A 20,175-nucleotide genomic window follows, 5' to 3' on the forward strand; every position below is an offset into this window, starting at 1 on the left:
TTTGCCATCCATTATCTACATCACTTATCCTTTGAGGTCCGCTGGGGGCTGGGGCCAAACCCAGCTGGCATTGGGTGTCAGCAGTGTATCACAGGGCCAACACACAGAGACCAACAAGCCTTCACACTCAATTTAAAGAGCAATTAAGTCTCCAATTAGCCTAAACTGTCATTGGACTGGGGGGGGGGGGGGGGGGGCAGAGTAAACCTACGCAGAGAACCTTCCTGCTGTGAGGTGATGGTGATAACCACTGCACCACCGTGTCGCCCCTGATACTGTATAAATGACACCCTTTATATAGTGTGAGGATTCAAAAATGAATTTGATTCCTCTAACGTCCTATCCACACAAATCTGATATTTTGCTAAAGAAAATGTTTTCCTCTGCAGTTGAGCCTCTCGTCCACGTGCAAGTAACGTTTCAATTCACCGTAAAAGAGATTTCACCAATGCCTTCCAAAGTGCAGATTTTCAAAAACAACAATGGCATACATTATGTTGGCACTGCTAGGTCATATTAAAAGTTGCAGCTAAATTTAGCATCACGCTAGCACATTACCAGCATTCACAGGCCTCTGCGTCGACCAATATTACTCGAACCACAGTGTTATTACATGTGTTTGGTATTTGGATCGTTGATGTAGACTTTATCGCCACCTACTGGCCCATCTATTGGCCAGGCATGCTTGCTTGTGTGTGTGTGTGTGTGTGTGTGTGTGTGTGTGTGTGTGTGTGTGTGTGTGTGTGTGTGTGTGTGTGTGTGTGTGTGGATGTACAAAACTCTTAAAGCTGCAGCTTCTCATTAGCCATTGCTGATTGTCGCTTTCACAAGTTAAAATGAAAATAGCCATATCAATTGTTAGTAACATTAATTCCATGACTAAGTTCATACTGGATTCAGTCCCAGTCCCAAAGCTAATTTTAGAAGCCTAAAATAAAGGAGTAGACTTCATTAAAAGGGCTGCATTCATAAGCCACAATGCATTCTGGTCTTTTGTTAGGTTCCACGTTCATCTCATGTTTCAAATTTCTTCAGTAATCTAAGAGATAATGTCAGTAACAGTGCCCATAAAAAACTAATGTGAGCTGTGGCTGCCTGCACACGAGGTTACATAAGTGACTATGGCGCTCTGAGTGGAGGGACTTTTAGCATTTTGTTTATCCGTTACTCAATTACAATGTGCAGTGCAATGCGTTGGCATTTTACCATTTCCAATATAAAATGTACAACAAGTAACAGTGAGTATCATGTGAAGTTTACAATGAGTCTACAATAAGTATAAAGTCATTATACTGATGATATAAAGAAGAACACAAAAATTCAACCTGCAATAAAAGCTCACAAGTGGCCTGACTCCAAACTAATTCTGAAACAAACAACTGGTGACATCTTTAAAATAATTCAGTGTTAAGTGCCACACTGCTACATTCTATAACCTCATACAATCAAACCTGTGACCTAAAGATGGTATTGAAAGATTGGAATAAAAACAATGAATGTAAACAAATAAAGTATGTTGGTTGTTCATGACAAGCCTTTATTTCCCTTCATGTTGAACCATGTTAAAACAGCAATATCACAATAACACGATGACTCGATGTGTACGTGATATATCTCCTGTTTCCTATAACATACAACAGTCAACCGGATACAATTGTGACATTGTTCACCTCACCAGGGTTAGATGACAGGTGGTGATAATGTGTCACTTCTGTTACATGATGACAGATCTGTTGTGTAGTTAATCAAACCTTCCTCTATTTATCATCTCCGCCATTCTCCTGATTTCACTGCAACATCTCTGCCGGGCCATTCAATTGCGGAGGTAAAACAGATTTTCAGATGCCAACGAAACTTAATGCAGTGTGAAAAAAATGCGACAAAGATCAACGGTCATTTCCCGAGCATCTTTACATGGCTGTGGGGTTGTTGATCTTGCCCATGAAGAGGATGCTCTTGGTAGAGTGCTCCAGGATGAAGACCAAGAAGGGCCTGTTGAGTGCCATGTCTTCGGGCACGCTCATAGGCATGACTTCCATGGTGCTGCCGGCTGCTGCCTCTGTTCCAGTTTCATCCACGCTGAGCACAGCCTGGTGAGATATCTGCAGAGGAAAAAGAAGGAGGAGGAGTCAGTCAGTATCCAGGGCTATTTAGGAGCAAGTCTCGGGAAAACATTGCGATACTTTGAGCTAGGAAATGCTGTGGGCAGTGTCCGACAAACACGAGAAGGCATGCTTGCGGATCCTACCTTTGAGACTTTGAGCGTGACCGCAGCAGACATGCCAGAGAGATCAGCGTTGTCTGAGAAAGCGTCTGTCACTCCAAATTCTTTAAGAGTGTCGACCAGGGAGGCATCAGCGGAGATAGAAAATTTGGGCAGGTACAGATTCACAGACCTGAGAAACACAGAACATCAGCAGAGTCAGAATCACATGGAACATACTTGAGAATTACAGTAAGTTTACTCAGCTTACAGACACAACGAGCAAATAAATACATGTGATCTATTTAACACTGTAACTAACTTATCCAGGTTATTTTTATGCAGTCACTGCAACACACACTGAGGCGTTCTCTTCAGTTGTACCAGTAACCTCACTGTAGCTGTAGATGTATCTCTGTCCTACTTTACAGCCACTAGGATGAGAATTCAAAACCTGTTCCAATTTCTCCCTTACATCCTGAAGAGCTTGTCGTGCCAGTTCCTGATGTGGTCCTTGCACATGGAGGCCTCCACCTCCTTCATTTTGCCTTCATCGGGCAGGACGATCATCATGGAGGTGTTGCCCTTGTAGGGCAGCATGATGACGGTGGTGAAGTTGTCGGGGTCCTGATAGAATTCGTAGCGTCCCATCCTTTTCATCATGTCCACCTGTACCTTGGTGTTTTCGTCCACTTGGAAGTCTGCCTTGTGTGTCAGGTTAATATCGAAAGGTTTCTCCCACTGTCCTGTGTGAGACAGCGAAGGGGGGAAGATGAAAACAAGATAGATGCTGTACGTACACCCAAATGATGAGGTTACATGATGTAAAATGGTGCCATATGCTGAAGATTGTTTAGCTTTTCTCAGGCTATCAGACTGATTTATTTCACATGTGTCATGCTCTCCCCGTAAACACAAGGAAACGTGCATCTCAACTTACAGAAGCTGTGTCTCTATGTGTTCATCATGGCAGCCATGCATGGCCTGTTCTCAAATGATGTGATGTTTCTTACCTCTGAAGTAGACATAGCTGATCAGCACCATGGCCATTTCAGGGGCCAGGTCCTTCACCATATCTCTGATCTGGTCGTGTGTTTTACTGGCGATGAATCTGTTGATCTCAGCTGCAGCCGCTTCGGATTGTGAGAAGTCGACGTTGAAGACCTCAGCAGAGTAGAACTGCTTGATATCCTTTAGGAACGTCTCCAGAGGACTGAAGCCAGAGCGCACTGCAGCTGCGCTGCCGACGTCCAACCGCTGACTCTCCTGGCTGTGGCCAAGCATGTGGAAGAGGTGCTCATATGCTTCGTTGACCTTCGCCTGGTCGAAAGCGCTGTAGCCCAAGCTGGAGAAGAGCTGCCTGTGGGTTTCCCCACGGGCCCCTGTGGACAGCATGGACAGGGCGGTGGAGATGCCCAGTGGTGAGAAGAAGATGTTCTTCCCAGCGGCAGCCTTGGCGTTCAGGCTTTTGTACAGGCTAAAGCCGAAGTCGGCGTTGGGCGAGGACAGCTTGTGGCAGTTCATCTCACCGTGGCTGTGGTCGGAGTGTTGATGATGGTGTTCATGATGGTGTTCATGATGGTGTTCATGATTGTGGGGGTGTGCCAAGGTTACAGCTAGCAGAAGTGCTGCGAGAGCACAACTAGCAAAGATACCATGCATCGTAACAGCCTGTGCAATGAATATCAAAGGAAGTGAGTTAGGTTCATTCACAGTAGGTAATCGTATTAATTCAAAACTATAAAATATTAATATTTGTAGTTAGTATTGAATATTTGATAATATAGAACCATATTTACCAAGATTTTTGGAATAAGATGTTAACATTTTAAAAGTTTTACATCATATGACCAAATAATTACTACGATAAATGTCACATTATTATTTCTTTGATTTTAAACTCTTCTCTGTCCACAGAAAATGACAAACACTTGATAACCAGAAAAACCTAAAAAAAAAAAAAAAATCTGAGGTAGAACATTAAAGCCAAGTATGTCTTATAGCTCCTCACCCTTGCACAACACATACGCAATATACTGATATATATTGGACTTTTGTTATATTGTTATTGATGATAATGATATTGTGATAATTAACGATAATGTTTTATCGCCCAGCTTTACTCTAACAAGCTGTCAAGTCCAAAATTATTAAATATTTTGGCTCCATATCTTCAATGCTTCACTTCCATACCTCAGTTTTACCAATAAATGTGATTCGAATATCCTGAATACTAAAGTTAATCTAAAAGCATTAGCATGTCTCAGTGAAGTGATCCTCTTACCTTTGACGTCCTCTGTGCTGCAGACCGTTTGCCAGAAACGTCCCCATTATATACATGGTCGATAAGAGTCAGCAGACAGTCTGGTCAAAAATTAACCAGGAGCAGCTCCTCACGTCAGAGCTGTACTCAGAGATATTAGGTTGGACTGTCTTCACTGATGCAACAGAACTCACTCAACAAAGAGTGGATAAAGAACCGCCGGTGAGATAACGGGCTGTTCTAAAAATGTGTGGAAGTGTGTCTGTTTTGCAATGTGTTGCTTCACATACCTTCATCCTGACAGTAACAACTGATACACTTTCAGAGTTCGCAGGAACATGAATGAATGAATGGTTTCAGCCTGTATATTCATCTGAAATCTCATTTGAAATCCATTCTGGAAAAACAACAAATGGTGCCATTTTAATTGAATAGCACGAGCAATTCATCAATACTACTGGTCAGTGAACTCAAGGTCTACGCTCTGTTGACTCTGTTGTCTATGGCCTTCAAAACATTAGCTTCAGGTCTTAGAGACGTCTCCAAAACATTCAATATTCATAACAAAGAGAGAAGGTTAAAAATCCTCCTCAGTTCTTATTTATAACGACTTTCACACTCAAACCTCAGCTAATCGTCCTCAGGAGTGTGTGGGTGACGTTTGATCAGAAATGATTGATTGCAAACAAACAACCCACCAACTGTCCATAGGTTTTCCTTTGAGGGATGTTTCCACAGAGTCAGTTCCTGCCCACTTCAAACTAGAGACAACAAAAATATGCAATACTCTCGTTTGAAAAAAAAAACTACATTGTTCTAATTTCGGCGGAAATTAACATGTTCAAGTAAGATACCACCAATTAAAACAAGAAGCTGACTGAGACTATACACTCATGTGGGATGTAAAGAGTTATAGAAGGTTGGTTTTTCTTTGAATTCCAGTGCATATGCTACACATGTTGTATAATATGTGACACATATCCAGCAATCATCTTTAATTTATTTTTTGCACCCAACACTACATGAAAATATTTAGGGTTAGGCTTATATTTAGTTAGCTTTAGTGGTTAGGGTTTCCCATCATTAAGTTGCCAATTGTACTTAATGTAAGCTCTTATGATGTCATCTCACCATGTCAGAGGGTAAATGTGTTCAACCCAGGCAGCAGGAAGAGCAAGATGCAATACCCAATATTTAAATATTGAGGTATTAAGACACAATTTACAACTATCTGTCCTGGACGCCATTTATAATACTGCACATCCTTGTTCAGAAACAATTCAAATGAATTAGCTGTGTAAAAAATGACAAGGAAATCCTGACGTACAGGTTCAAACTGCCTGATGTGTCGCCACTACACACATGGCTGATCAGTACGAGAACACGATAGGTTTTTCAGATTGTTATTGTCAGAGTTACACGTTCTTGTACGAAGAGGGTACCTGAGCTGTGGGGGCCCTACAGTCTTCCTGAGAGTCAGTTGAACCTTCCTTGATTAATAGGCTGCCATCTTGTGATAGATTTATTGTCCTATTCATCAAACTATCCTCTATTCATCATCTCTCATCCTCTCCTACACAAGGTTTTCTGATGCCAAGGTTAAAACAAAATTATATTTATAATGTTCTGAAGCTACTGAAGCTACCCTAGTACAGTGAATCATTATTTTTGACTATATGTTCTCACAAAGCAAATTTCAAATAATTGCACAAGATGATAAATATGATCAACAAAGGTGTCACAGCAGGAAACAGGTGGGAAAGAAAATGCTTTTGTAATCGAGTGAGAACAGCCGAGATTCATGTACAGGGATAAATTACTACCATTTAAATGTCTTTTTGTCCTTTAGTGAAAACAGAGTAATAAACAGTAAATCATTCTGAGGAAGACAGGAGACTCCCCTGAACCCAGCCCGCTAGGAAGGGCATCAGCGGTTAAAGAAAGAAAAAAAAAGAAGCTTTGCCAAATCAAATAGGGAGCTGCCCATTTGACTTGGCAAAGATGGTGATGCTATGTTTGGAAAACTGGGAGAACACATTCTGCAAATAACAACCACGGCTGTTACGTAATGTAAATTAGTGCAGTTTGATAGCAGTAAAACCTCAATAGAATAAACTAAAATTAGCATCCTGTGGTTTTATGCCTCATACATCCAGTGCAGTTTCAGTCCACGTGACCTTTGACCTTTGACTACTTAAACCCAATCAATTCATCGCTTGAGTCCAAGTGACAACTGATCGCAATTTGAAGAAATTCCCTAAAGACGGACTTGAAATATCACATTTAAGAGGCCAAACACATGTTTTGTGAGGCCACGGTGACATTAACCTTTAACCACCCACATGTAATCAGTTGATCTGTGAGTGTAAGTAAACCTTGGTGCCACATTTGAAAGGATTTTCTTGGGGCGTTCTTAAAATAATGTGTTCTCGAATCAATAAAGGGTTTTTTGAGGCCACTGTGACCTTTGACCTTTGACCACCCAAATCTAATCAGGTCTTTCTTGAGTCCAAATGGACATTTGCCCAAAATACAAGATAATTCCCTCAAGGCATTCTTGAGATATCATGTTCAGACAAATTGGACTCATGTACAGAGGCATACAAAAGGATAGTGAGATGTTCAGTCAAGTCGAGACATCTGTCCGATCACAGTTCTCCCTACGATCAGATTGAGTCCTGTGAGTTGGTCATAGAAGGTGATGAATGGTCTGTCATAGGCAATTCTCTGAGGGTCTGAGAGGTTCAGCATAACACGTAGGTATCCCCTTCCCCATCTTTGAACTTCCTCCTTCAGCATAACCACACGAGGACCCTGAGAAGTGGTCAGGAGAGAAAGAAGAGATAGAATATAGACAGTGAATCTGTACATTAAAGACACAGAGATGAGGAGAAAGTGTGTTTTGGCATGTCCATCACACATTTTAAAAAGAGATGAGTAATATTTCCCTCAGGGATCGTACCCCAGTGCTTATGACCAAGTGTGTCAGGGTTCTTTCTTGAGCTTAATGAGTTGCATCATCTTCTTCGTAGATTTTCCAGAGCTCGACTCACTGACAAAATGGATGATAACCAGAGTTCCTCAGGACGAGCTCTGGAAGCTGTTGCATTAGATGGAACTTAGAGATGCGTATTGCTGTCCGCCTGTGAAAACAATCAGTGTGTTAATGGATTTGCTCCAGGCTGTCTTGTTACAGCTTGTGCGACCCGGACTGCAGGCCCTGGCTCACTGATGTATAGAGAGCAGTAATTATTGCTGACCGAGGATCTACTCAGCATCATTCATCATGCTCCCGAACAACAGAGTGCAAGTGACTGCAGGGCACCAGAGTGAGGGCGCTGCTCTGCGACACGGATCAATATAATGTACACTCGGAGATAAGCCGACACACTATATGGAGGGCATATGCTTTATACTACACGGTCACGGTTCTGAGAGCCATATGGTAAACTACCCTACTGATCCACACACAGCCAATGCAGAGTCCTATTACCACACAGTGCAACCTGAGCACACACAAAACAAATGTGTTACAAAAGACCTGAAATAGATACTACCCTTAGCTTTTTAAAGGATCATCTCACCCAAATCACAAACAATAACAAAAAAATTCACTTCATATCCAGCCATGACGCACAATATGTGTCTGAGGTTTCTGGATGCTTCATATGCATAATGGTTTTAAAACGTCTACGCTATGTTTCAACACTGTCTCCACTTTTTTTTATGCACTAATTGAAAAGGTTCTTAAGAAGTAGCAAATGGAAATGTACTTAATGTTTCCAGAAATGTGCAACATTGTGGAATATTTCAAATGTGTATTATGTTTGTCTGCATAGCTTTACATTTTCCACACAGCTCCCGCTGACCTCATCTCGAAGCTTTTCCTCTCCGTCTCACTTCGTTGAAGAAATGGCACAAGAGAAACAGTTTCATATTCACTTATCCTCGAAGCTACTGACACAAAAGTCAATGCAAGTAGTCGGGAAAGCGCTTGACATGGTTTGCACCTCATTTCTGTTCCAACTATTTGGACTCCCCACCTCCAGGCTTCATGTTGCTGAGCCAAAAGCTGACGTGTCTGTCAGAGAGGCAGCACTCACACGGCTGCAGCTCAGCCTCGGGAAGCAGGAGCAGTGAGGCCAGATGTTAGCCAGAGTCCAGCAGCACCTCTGTGGCTGAGCAGTTGTTGTCGAACAGCATCATCACCTCAGACGAGTCGGCGCTCCACGTCACGCTGGTCGCAGCAAGCAGCTGGAAGCCTCTTGGCGCTGCGGGGCGCCGCTCAAATGGTTGGATGACCTGATTTATGTGTTTTTAATAAAGGGAACAGGTTATGGATGGAGTATGAAAATAAACTGGCAAAGACGGAGGTTGCACACCCATAAAGAAGCACCCGCTGTGTAAATGTATTACCACCAACTGTCACAAGTGAGCATCTCCTCCCCATAAAACCCAGTGACTAATGAAGAAGCAGGTGCTCAATATGCTGTGCAGCAGGTGGTTTGACACAATGAGAGCACATATTGCCAGTGTACTAACTATAATCTTCCTAATCCAACGGAAATTCAATTTCATTTGGTCTGTTCTTCTTTTGAAAATTAATGAGCTGATACATCCTGTGGAGTGGCTCAGAGAGAGCCCAGTGTTTTCACCCTTAATTCACAGGAATATTTCCCAACTTTGTGTTGAGAGCATGAATATGTATGAGCATTACTATTTTCAAGCTACCTTTGAGATACACATAACTTTTTGAGTATATGTTAGCCAGATGCCTCAAAGTCTTTCATCAACATCTTAAAGCTGAAAAGAAAAAAACTATCATAGTCTCCAGTAAAATGTAATATTTATGCTTATTTAAATTTAATTTGTGATTGTTCATTAGTCCTGCGAGGGCTACAGATGCCATCTTTTATTTTTCTTTATTTATTGATGCTATTGGGACGTGAAGAGGATTTAAACAAATAAGAAAAAAAGTGATTCAGAAACAAGTAACCAGCCGTTCTTTTAAGTTTTGTTCTAAGATATTAAAATATATAAACATATATACTTGGTAATTGGAACATAGAATTTCAGTGCTTTAAATTATGGTAGGTACAGTTGCTGTTCTAAAGGATGCAGTTTGGCACCAGTGAATCTATGTGTAGGGACATCACCTTCCAATATGACACTGAGATAAAGATTTCAGTAGAGAATCTTCTATCTAGAATTTCTCATTTATTGGTGGGGACCATGGGCATACTGGTTTTTCCACACAACTGTCCAAGCCTGAAAACTCCAGAGTAGTGTGGATGGCAGCTGTGAACGTGGCAGCACTGATGCCTTTTATAACTAAAACGTGGGTTCAGCCGCCATCAGCTCTGTTTCTAGCTTTCACCCGTTGCATTTCCACCCCTGCTGTGGCCCCAGTCCCACCTCCACTCCTTCCATCTGGTAGAGTGAGGCTATGTTGCAGTTGGCTGCCAACCCAAAGACCGGGCCAGCAGGGCCAGAGCGGCCACCAGGCCAAAGTGCAGGGTATAAGATGTTGTGCTCTTGCTGCCTGACATCAGACAAAGGAAGTGGTTCTGGTGTCCAGCTGAACGGTAAAGTTTAAAGGTCAAGGCTGTGTTTAGGGCTGACATGTGGAGCCACTGCTGCTGCTTGACCTCTCGTTCCTCTCTCAGAAGCCTATACTGTACATAAGACTCCCAGCTCGGCCTGATTAGGAGGCGCCGCCAAATTCCAGCTTTGGGGAAGTTGAGTTCTCATGACTCGGTGCGGGGGCAGTGGTAGTGTTGAAAGTACATCGATCTATGGGACTGAGCTTTTGACCTATGGGTTGAGCTCCGAGCAAACAATGGCAGCGTGTTTTTTAGATTCTTAGAATTTGACCAACAACGAATGTGTGTGCGTGTGCGCGTGTGTGTGTGTGTGTGTGTGTGTGTGTGTGTCTGGTGGAGAGTTAAGGGCAGCGCATACTCACCCCCGCCCTTTATAACACTCGCTGGTCAACATGGATTTTGAACACTTATGCAACTGATGTATACTTAAATCTTGCTCTAGTTTTAAGGTGCACACTGTGGTATACTGACAGAGACACTATACGTGCCGCTGCTGTACTTTCAGGCCTGATTCTATCAGGTGGAAATGACCAGGAGATATATATTACACGTCTGCTTTATTATTCTTACAGTCATTAAAATGTCATGAGACGCGTCTAAATTGTGGATAAACTTTTGCTTTAACACAACGAGTGAGTCTAGGAAATGTCAAAGTGCTCATTAAATGTTATGAGCTTAATCTCACCATGTCGATACAGCTTCTAATTAAACAGCAGGCCCTATGGACCCCTCAGCAGGCGGCAGAATGCTGTATAGACAGTCTGTCATGCCAGACACTTGCCGCTGTGATGCTGCAATGCCACCATGTGGACTATTTCTGCAACAGAAATAAATCAGATAAACAACAGCACTTTTTGGACACGCATTCAGCAAAAAGACACCTCACAAAACTTGGATAATAATGTGTGCAGTGTAGGAGCTGGCAGCTGAAAATCTGTTTAACAATAGAAAACAGTGTTACGGTTTATCTGAAACTATAGCCCCAATGACAAATTACATCTGCTGGCAGAGAGAGGCAAACATAATCATTAAATGTTGCCTGGAGGGAAATTTAGCGACACAGATAAAGAGTCAACACAGCCTTAAGTGTCCCTGTTTGGCTCATTAGTGGAAACTGGGCTAATAAGCATATCTGAATAAGGAGGGTTTACAGCAGGGGGGCTCCGAGGTTCATTTGAGGTAGGATGAAGCAGCAGTAGAGCAGCATCCAAAAGACCAAGAGCATTTCCAGCTCTAATGGGGTTATGTCACAAGAGGCGGCTAAAGACTGAAGAGTGAATCCTCCCTCGCCGCTGGAAAGTAGATAAAACACACCAGGGTTAGATTCAAGCTAAAACGGGACACTTCACATTTATAAATATTATGAAGAAACAGTAGTTACACTGCAGCAATAACAACAAAACGCAGACACAAATGTTGTTATCGGTAGAACGGACTGACCAAACAACCAAACAGCAACTGTCTCATTATAGTAGAAGTTAAAGTGGTGTGCATGAGGCTTTAGTGAGAGTGATATTCACTATACGAAGAGTATTTTTAGCTTCCAAAACCATAATCACATAATATTCACTGGGTTTTTTGTGGTCTAACAAAATCTGCAAATGTTCACACGCCTAGTTCACAAGCTCCCGAAGTAAATTGAGCAGCTTTCAGACATGCAATGAAGGGAGGGACTGTTTATGGGAACGTAAATGTGCCCCGTAAAAAGCCTTGTAAAACCTCTTGATAATATCCAGAAGAGCCCACGTGAAAACACAACAGGAGATTATCTGGACCAATCACTGCATCTCAGGATAAGAAAGAGGTTTCGCACACGACGAAGACACCGACGAAGTTGTCAACTTGGAAAGACAACGAGATTTAAGAGCTCTTGGTGATAAGGGACGAAGCTGGTGTTGATGTGCTGTGAACAAAAACATGTGATCTCCACAGCGGAGGGTAAAAGTGACGTCCGGACTCCTGCATGCTGCACCACCCCTCACCTGAGCACTCCGGAGATATCTGTGTTGTTCTTAACGCGTCGGACCGGAGAATCTCCTGCTGAGTTCTATGTGAAACTAACATTCTCCTGAGTTCATGTCTGAAAACTGCTCTAGCCTTGTGTCCAAGGACAAGAGGCGGATAGGCCACTTGTATAGTAGAAATTAATCATAAACACCACCGCCTACCTGAATGAGTTAGAGGTCCAACTGCTAACACCACCATGAATGTTAACACTTCCATCAGGGTCATTGTTTGGAGTAGTTTCCCCCAGAGGTTCTATCGTCATTGTCTTCTCATCGGTGAGTTTGTATTTCTTAATCTTCAGTCCCCTGTCGTCTTCCTCTTCTCTTGTAACTGCCTCAGAATCCATTGAATTTGTGTCTTTGTCAGTGGACGCCTCCGTTTTATCTACATCGCAGTTCTTGATTAAATCCTCCATTTTGGGGCCAGAGTCTTTCCTGTCATTTTCTACTTGTGGGTGAATTCTAGCTGCACTGACATCTCTGACTTCATTCACACCCTCATTAGTTAGTATTTTTTCATTTACTCCGACCCCGAAACCCACTAAGGTCCCAGCGCTGTGTTGATTTCCTTTCTTTTCCTTCATAATATTTCCCTCTTCCCCTTTCCATAAGTTTCCATCCTGCCCTTTCTCAACTGATGCCAAACTTTCTCTTTCCTCCTCCTCGTCTTCTTCTATCTTTTCACTCACTTGTACACATTTTACAGAGAGCCCTCCGTCAGTGTCTTCCTCAAACGGAGCCATTTTGCAAATCTCTGCCTCATCTATCAGAGCCTCTGTTTTATCATATCCATGTGTCACTAATCTAACATCCTCTGTCTCCTTCTCCCTCTCCTCCTCACCATAATCATGAACCTGTCCTCCAACAACTCCTTCCTCCTCAGGCTCCTCTTTTCTGAAGCTCCCATCCTCTGGCTCCATGTCAAACACGGGTCGATTGTATCTCATACTTTCATTTTCGTCCAAATCAAACTCCCGGTGAACCACTGACCGAGACCTGTCTTCAGATTCTTGTTCAAAACCTGCATTTTGTACAACAGAACCTCCATGACCATTGAACATGTCACATGCTTCCAGATGCTTTGACTCCTCGTCGATTTCTTCCACTGTCTCCTCTTCGACCCTTTGAAAAACATCTTTGTTCAGATCCAGGATGTAGCTGTAGGCGTCCTCCTCATCTGAGTCCAGCACTGACAAACTGTAGATTCCCTCCTCTGAGCTCAAAGAAAAGTGACTCTCATCCACTCTCGACTTGCCGTGGACCTGATTCGAGCTTTTCTCCATCCAGGATCGAATGGCTGGGTTGACTACGCCTGCGTCTAGAGGACTGGGTGGCTGTAAAACACTTCTATGCCGCCCTCTCTTTTTGTTGAATGGCGAGGTGGCAGCACCGCCTTCAGACTGCTCAGTGATGCTTCGGCGACAACAGGATGAAACAATGTCTCCGTCGCTGGAGGAGAGGTGAGATGTAACTGAATCATTCAAGTGGAGCGAGGTGGCACGGGGGCCACCCGGGGATCTTCTGGCCCACCGCTTCCACAGAAGCTGCTCGCTGCTCTCCTCCGAACCTCTGAGCAAAGCTTGGGCTTCTGTGTCGTCAGCGAGGGTCTCTCCGAATCTCACTGACTCAAGGGAACCATAATTTGGGATATCAGGAACTCCAATCTCCGTTGTTTGATCCTGTGTTAAAAAGTAGTTACATTAAACCACTGAATAATGAAAATTAATATTTGTTTGTGAATGCATGTCTTTGCTGGACAAAGGAAAAGTTAGTTTTATAAAATGTGTTCATTTGCTGTCTGTCTGAGAGTTAGATGAGAAGATTGAAACAATTCTTGCCTTCAATGTCTCAGTCAAATACGATACAGCCAGTAACCATAAAGACGGAAAAACAGAGGAAAGTTCAACTCTGCCCGTGAATTTTTTTCACCATTGTATTTATTGTGGTTTGTAACTGGCTTGTATATTGTTCATAAATAACATTAGATTAGAGAAATGCAGAGGACACCACATGCACACAGTTGTCAGTTTATTTGGAACGCCGAGCTAAAGCTGTCTAATCCAATAAATCCTCCCTTTGTGAAAGTTACAATTTGTTTAGTTCAACTGTAATCAAGTAACCATTTGGAGGCTGCCATTTATGGTGCTAATGAACTGCTATGCATTATGTAGACAGGTGTTTGTATTAGTTTGTCCATCCAATTAAAATCAGTGAGGGAAGGCTCAACAGCAGAAACACGTCTCTGAACACAACTCAGTGCAGCTTAATCCATAAGTCTTTAACACAGTTTCGATAAAAACTCAATGTAACCTTCATTTACTGGATTTGGAGCATAAAGGATACTGATGTGGCCGGGGTATCAATCGTTTCATCAAACTCTGCCAGAAAGCAAATAAGTGTATTTTCTAAACCAATTCAATGCCAAACATTTGACAGAAATATCTAAAAGAGGTCACACTCACCTTATCTTTGCCTGAACAATGCCCCAGGAACATAGACACATAGGTAATGATGGACTGCTCATCTGGTGAGGGGCACATTACACCTGTGGGAAGAGGGATAAACTGTTACCATTAATAATGGTGGCCTGTTACGAGGGAGCCTTCCCTGTGGTTCGACATACAGACGTTACCTTTATGATCCGTTCTAGTGAGGTCAGTGGGACTGGTGTCTTTTTTCTAACAGGGCTCTATAGCACCTATAGTTATAAAAACAGATCATTGTGATGCACTGATCCCTTTCGATAAGCTTTTACCTTCAGGCTCCAGTAGAGGTGTTATATCAAAGCTGTGGTGGGCTATCATGAAGGCCTGCTGAAGGTTTTCCCTTGGCTCCCTGGCCAGACTCTCCCGCAGGTCCACCAAGTCCGGCTCTATGCACTTAATCACAGCGAGGAATGCGAGCCCACTTCTCCAGCTCTTCCCGAAGTCATGTACCTCCACCCCAAACCTGCACATTTAAAATGACATCATAGAAAAATAACTCATATCCCAACACAGCCAGCTCCGATTTTTTCCCCTTCACTCATAGAGGTCATAAAATAATTGCATTTTGGATGTTTCCTTGACCAAAATTACTTTGTAAGCGATTTGATCTTTTTCAGACTCACTTTGATGTGCATCTTTGGACCCACTGCAGGAGAGACTTGATTGCTTTCCCATGGTACTTTGGCGCCCTGGCAGCTTTTCTGCCTTTGCTTGGCAGGGTTTTGCACGAGTAGCTGCCAATGTCATTTGGCTGGAGAGCGAGGTCACTGGATGAGGGGTAACCGCTCGCTGATAAGGAAGAGAGGCTAGAAGACAAATGCGTGTGGAGGCCTCTGGTCACCTCCTTTACCTGTGTGAGGGGGAGAGTGGAGTGTCGGCAGGGTCAGTGATAAGCACCGGGTCAACAAGTGCGGTAATACATTAGGAAAATGAAGCATAGACTGCATTATTAGTTTATTATAATTCTTGCCCACACTCCTGAGCTCTTTCTTTAAAATCTTTTTATTTCTTTTCCGTTTTTATGCATTAAAAAATTCATAATTTTTTAATTGTCCTTTTAACATATTATGATCTTATGTTTCCTAAAATCTGATCTCTTTTGACTTTGAATTACATTTTAACATGATTTTATCTTCATCTATATTGTATGTGAAGCACTTTGACCTGCATTTCTTGTATGAAAGGTGCTATACAATTAAAGTGTATAATTATTATTATTATGATGATGATGATGATGATGATGATAATTATTATTATCATTATTATCATTATTATTAACTTTGATACGACTGCCCCATCCCCCGATTGCTACAGCACAGACTCAGATGACAGCATTCGTACCTGAGATGTTTTGGCTCCATCTCTGGATAGTGGGTGAAATAAAAACTACCTGGAAGTGCAGGATGATGATCCAGACAAGGTTAAGAACAACAGAGGGGATGCCATCAGCAACACCAGAGGCGTCAATACCAAGCAGCTTCACCTGAGGGACAACATGGGAGGAGACGTCATTTGAAATCTAGTTTAACCAGAGTAGACGCAGTACATGTCAAAACAATATCACTAGAGACTCTGAAGCAAACACACTCACATGTCTATCATCTAGGAACGCCAGGGCCTTGGAAATGTTGTTCAGTCGGAAAATGCGTTGAGAAGACGACCTGAACCTGTAAAGCTAATAAAGAATAATATCAGTAATATTAGCTCAGCAGAAAGGCAGTGGGGAACAGCAACAACAGAACAGCAGGAAGTCACACACTTCACCCACCCCTCCATCTGCAGAGCGGTGCCTAGATAATGAGTGAATTTTCATTTTTGGGTGAACAATCCCTTTAAATAGTTGTTAAATATGCCTATTGAACTGATCAGGTGCTGGGGGGGGGCTCCACTTGGGCAGAGCCAGGTTCGCTCCCCCCCCATTTCAAATCTTTATGTTCAGTTGGGCTAAATTAAGCTAAGCAAACTGGCTGCTAGTTGTGGCTCACTGCACAGAGAGTACATCGATATTTTCATCGAACTCTCAGCAACAGAGAGAATGGATACGTTTGGCGTTCACTCGCGGGTCAAATGACACAGGTTTTAATCGGCTGATGGAAAGATGACGTCCACCTGAACGTGCAAATTTGGCAAGACTGCGAGGTGAGAGTAAAAAACAAAAGTGCAAACTCCTCTATTGACAATGAGAAAGGAGTCAATCACCTCTAAAAAAAAACTGTGTACCCGTTTTGGGTTATTTTTCAAGTGGCAGGATATTTTGAATTACTTTTATGATTCTTATCAGCTGGTGAATATAGTGATCAGCCAATGAACAGAGCTGAAAGGGAACAGAGGACATTACAAAAACTGATGGCAGTTCATATATTTTCTTGGTTAAATTCATATTTTTGCACAGTGAAATTTGATTCTCACCAGTTTGCACCCGGTCAGCTCCTCCAGCAGGGCCATGAGTATCCTGCCATCTTGAATGTCTGCGAACAGGTCGTGCACCTCGAGCGGAGGATCACACTGTGGAATAACAAATCACAATCTGTATTGGGGATTGCATGAAAGAAGCATAATGTCATCGTAAAACTGTATTGATTTGTGTCTTACTCTGTGCAGAAACCCATTCATCCACCTGGTGAAGGTTCTCTTCTGCCCTGCTTTCCTCTCATCTGGGGGAAAGAAAACAAGGGACTTGGCACAACATGCTGCAGTTTTACAAGTCAACACTGTTGAACCAGTGCTTTCCCTATCCTGATGAGATGCAGCACACGGGAGGGTTTTATTTAACAAGCACAAACAGTCTGACAGATCATTGGAAAGTGGTACATATATGTTTATCTCCCAGAAGACTTCAGAAATGAAGGTATTTGAAAAGAGCAAACATGTCTTTTAACGTCCCTTTCATTAGGTATTTTACACAAGAGAGTACTTTAGAAGTAAATCATCAACAAACAGAACAGTGAATGATTAGTTACTGCCACAAAGCCAAATCCAAACATATGTGAAAAATCACTATAAGGAAGCCAAGTGTTCACTTTTTAAAAGTACAATAAAGTGTAGACACAGTGAATTAACTATTATCATCATCACACAGTGGGTCAAGTTTAAGCTCCAGCTTAATCCAGTATTTCTTGTCACTGTACCTTGAGGCTGAGGCTGATCGCTTATCTCTCCGAGTGGTCTCTTTTCCGAGCCCCACTTGGCCTCGTCCTGCATTCTCATATTTTCTAAAAATACTGCCCGGCACTTGTAGCAATTAGAGCTGCTCTGTGGTTTCTGTACAGAATAAGGAGGAAGGACACGCAGAGTGAGGCAGTGCGTCTTGCCCGAACATGCTGGAACCTATCTCTGAGATGTGGATCAGCTCTGGCTCCACTCCCCCTCTGAAACAACTCAGCTCGAATCCTGTTGACAGGCTGCAGCTCAAAACATCTGTCTGCGGAGGAAGCTGCACAGTGTGTTGGGATGTTTAACCTTTAACATGAAGGAATCCGCTGGGCTCTCTGTGTTATTCTAAAGGTTGAATAGTTTTCTTGCAGAGGTCTGTGACAAACCTTTTTGGCAGCTCAGTGTGATTAAGTCATAAATACCTGGATTTCTTCAGAGCATGTTCAGGACAGGCCAAAGGAATGAGGGTAGGAAGTAAAGGTTTCAACCGAAGTTGATCTTGATGATCTCGATGAGGTGTGTTGGCAAATCATTTAAAAAAATTGTAATGAATCCCAACAGACTCCCGTCAAGGCCTTAACAGCTCATATCAGCATCTAATATAGAACAGGAAAATGTTGGCCTTTGGTTTGGCCACACCAGGTAATATTATGTACAAATATATAACACAAAACTGACAAAAAATCTTAATTGAGATTGAAATTGTTTATTGAATTTAAAGTATTATTTAAAGTGTATCGTTCTACTCTTTGTCAAGTGCTTAATTGTACCTTGGCACACTTCATCTAGTTCTTTAAGTACAAGTTTGAGGTAATAGTACTTTGCTGATAAATATAGTACATGCAAAACATGAGGTGTGCTGTAAACTGTAACTCTTAAGTATAAATTAGTTCCACTTTTTGGACTTAGATCAATGCTGTTTGTTCATTTGTGGATGAATAATAAGGTCCAATAAAACATAACTTTTACAGGGATGAATACTTTTACCTATGATGTTTTTACAGGTCTCTTACTTGTCACTGAGCATTTACAGTGTTTTTTACTTATACTTATATTAACCGAAAACTGCTAGCACCAAATTCTTCTTAAATACTTACTGAATCCAAACCTTTAAGTTTATACCTAAATATATTTTCTTTTTTTCTTTCCCTGGCATATATTTTATTAAATGACACATTACAATGTGCATACAAACACGACTTTGTGATTTACACTGTATATTTTGACTGAGCAGTTTCTTTGTTAAACTGCACAAAAACATGCATTTCCATTTATTACTCTATCTTTTCATCTTGCATCATATCCAACCATCATAAGTCATTTTTCATTTATGTCAGTTAATGGACTGACTTAATAAAAAATTATTAAACACAGACTTGAAGTTTTTAATAATGTAAGAAGCTAAACTCTGGATCTGAATTTGATTCACTGAAATAAAATGAGTTGTGTAATTCGTTTTTTTTACACTGACCCACATTTTATTAGAATTCTGTGCTGTTCCTGACTCACTCTCCCAGGGGAACTCACATGCATCTAAAACGGGAGAAGTCCTCCAACAGGGAGCAGGGTCCAATTTAAGAAATCTGCAGTTTATAATACACACACAATTCATAAATCACAGCAGCACAATGTTCTTTTGAGGAGATCAGGAGGGTGAAGACGCACATTCAAGAGAGTGGTGACATGAAACCAACAATTAGTCTAGGGCCAGAGATTAAGAAACAGTAAATGTAAAAGCTTCAGCTGGTCTGCAACAGTTTTAATGTCAGGATATGTCAGAAAACCTTTTGACCTAAGCCTAAAAAAGATAATTGACATATAAGGGACAGATGCTAAACTGTTATTTTAACCCTTCACCCATGAGGGCAGGGTTTCTGCAGGTTTCATAATGAATGAATAATAAATGAAATTGAAGTCCTACGTCAAGTACAACAGATATGAAGGTATATCAGAGTCCCAGAATTAGTTACACTTCCCTGTCATTAAAGATAAGGTGAAGAAGCAAATTAGATAAACCTTCAAAACACTACATTGTCTAAAAAACTACCTTCTGGGACAGTAGGTATAGTCTTTCACAGTCAAGCTGAGTGCAGTGAGATACCGTCAGATTGGTGTGCTTATATCCACATCACTGAGAAATAACTAAAACACACAGAGACATTACAAACTGTGCACGCAAGCCTAAACATTTACCTTATAACCGAATTTTAAAGCATGACTGAAGTAGCATTAAATGAAAATTAACATATTTAAGAGCCAGCATGTGATATTTTAATATATTCCAGTCGTTGTAAGGATTTAAATTCAGATTATTGAATTTTAGACCTTTTAGAGCCGCAGAAGTCCCATGAGGGCAAAGAGGGGAATTTCTGAACAAAGGTTTAAAATTGATCAGATATAATCTTCATGGCAGATAAACTGAAGCCTGTTGGACTGAATGTCTGTATTCAACAGGCCTACA

General features: G+C 41.8%; 2 protein-coding genes and 1 pseudogene across 2 annotated transcripts; all 3 read right to left on the reverse strand.

Annotated features, from left to right (window-relative positions):
- Window positions 1–1,521: 1,521 nt before the first annotated feature.
- LOC117758471 (alpha-1-antitrypsin homolog) lies at window positions 1,522–4,606 on the reverse strand. The gene is made up of 5 exons (XM_034580177.1): window positions 4,488–4,606; window positions 3,217–3,874; window positions 2,679–2,949; window positions 2,249–2,396; window positions 1,522–2,102 (listed from the first exon to the last, which is right to left on the reverse strand). Exons 2-5 carry the CDS (start codon window positions 3,863–3,865, stop codon window positions 1,911–1,913), a joined length of 1,260 nt encoding a protein of 419 aa, XP_034436068.1. The 5' UTR covers window positions 3,866–3,874; window positions 4,488–4,606; the 3' UTR covers window positions 1,522–1,910.
- Window positions 4,607–8,492: 3,886 nt separating this feature from the next.
- On the reverse strand, window positions 8,493–10,875 carry LOC117758830 (annotated as a pseudogene).
- zgc:100997 (uncharacterized protein LOC445211 homolog) lies at window positions 10,488–18,215 on the reverse strand. The gene is made up of 10 exons (XM_034579300.1): window positions 17,690–18,215; window positions 17,154–17,215; window positions 16,971–17,066; window positions 16,153–16,236; window positions 15,952–16,044; window positions 15,185–15,411; window positions 14,831–15,024; window positions 14,538–14,620; window positions 12,238–13,754; window positions 10,488–11,361 (listed from the first exon to the last, which is right to left on the reverse strand). Exons 1-10 carry the CDS (start codon window positions 17,766–17,768, stop codon window positions 11,217–11,219), a joined length of 2,580 nt encoding a protein of 859 aa, XP_034435191.1. The 5' UTR covers window positions 17,769–18,215; the 3' UTR covers window positions 10,488–11,216.
- Window positions 18,216–20,175: the final 1,960 nt, after the last annotated feature.

This window comes from Hippoglossus hippoglossus, chromosome 24 (genome assembly GCF_009819705.1).
Source record: "Hippoglossus hippoglossus isolate fHipHip1 chromosome 24, fHipHip1.pri, whole genome shotgun sequence".
In the NCBI taxonomy this organism is placed as follows: Eukaryota; Metazoa; Chordata; class Actinopteri; order Pleuronectiformes; family Pleuronectidae; genus Hippoglossus; species Hippoglossus hippoglossus.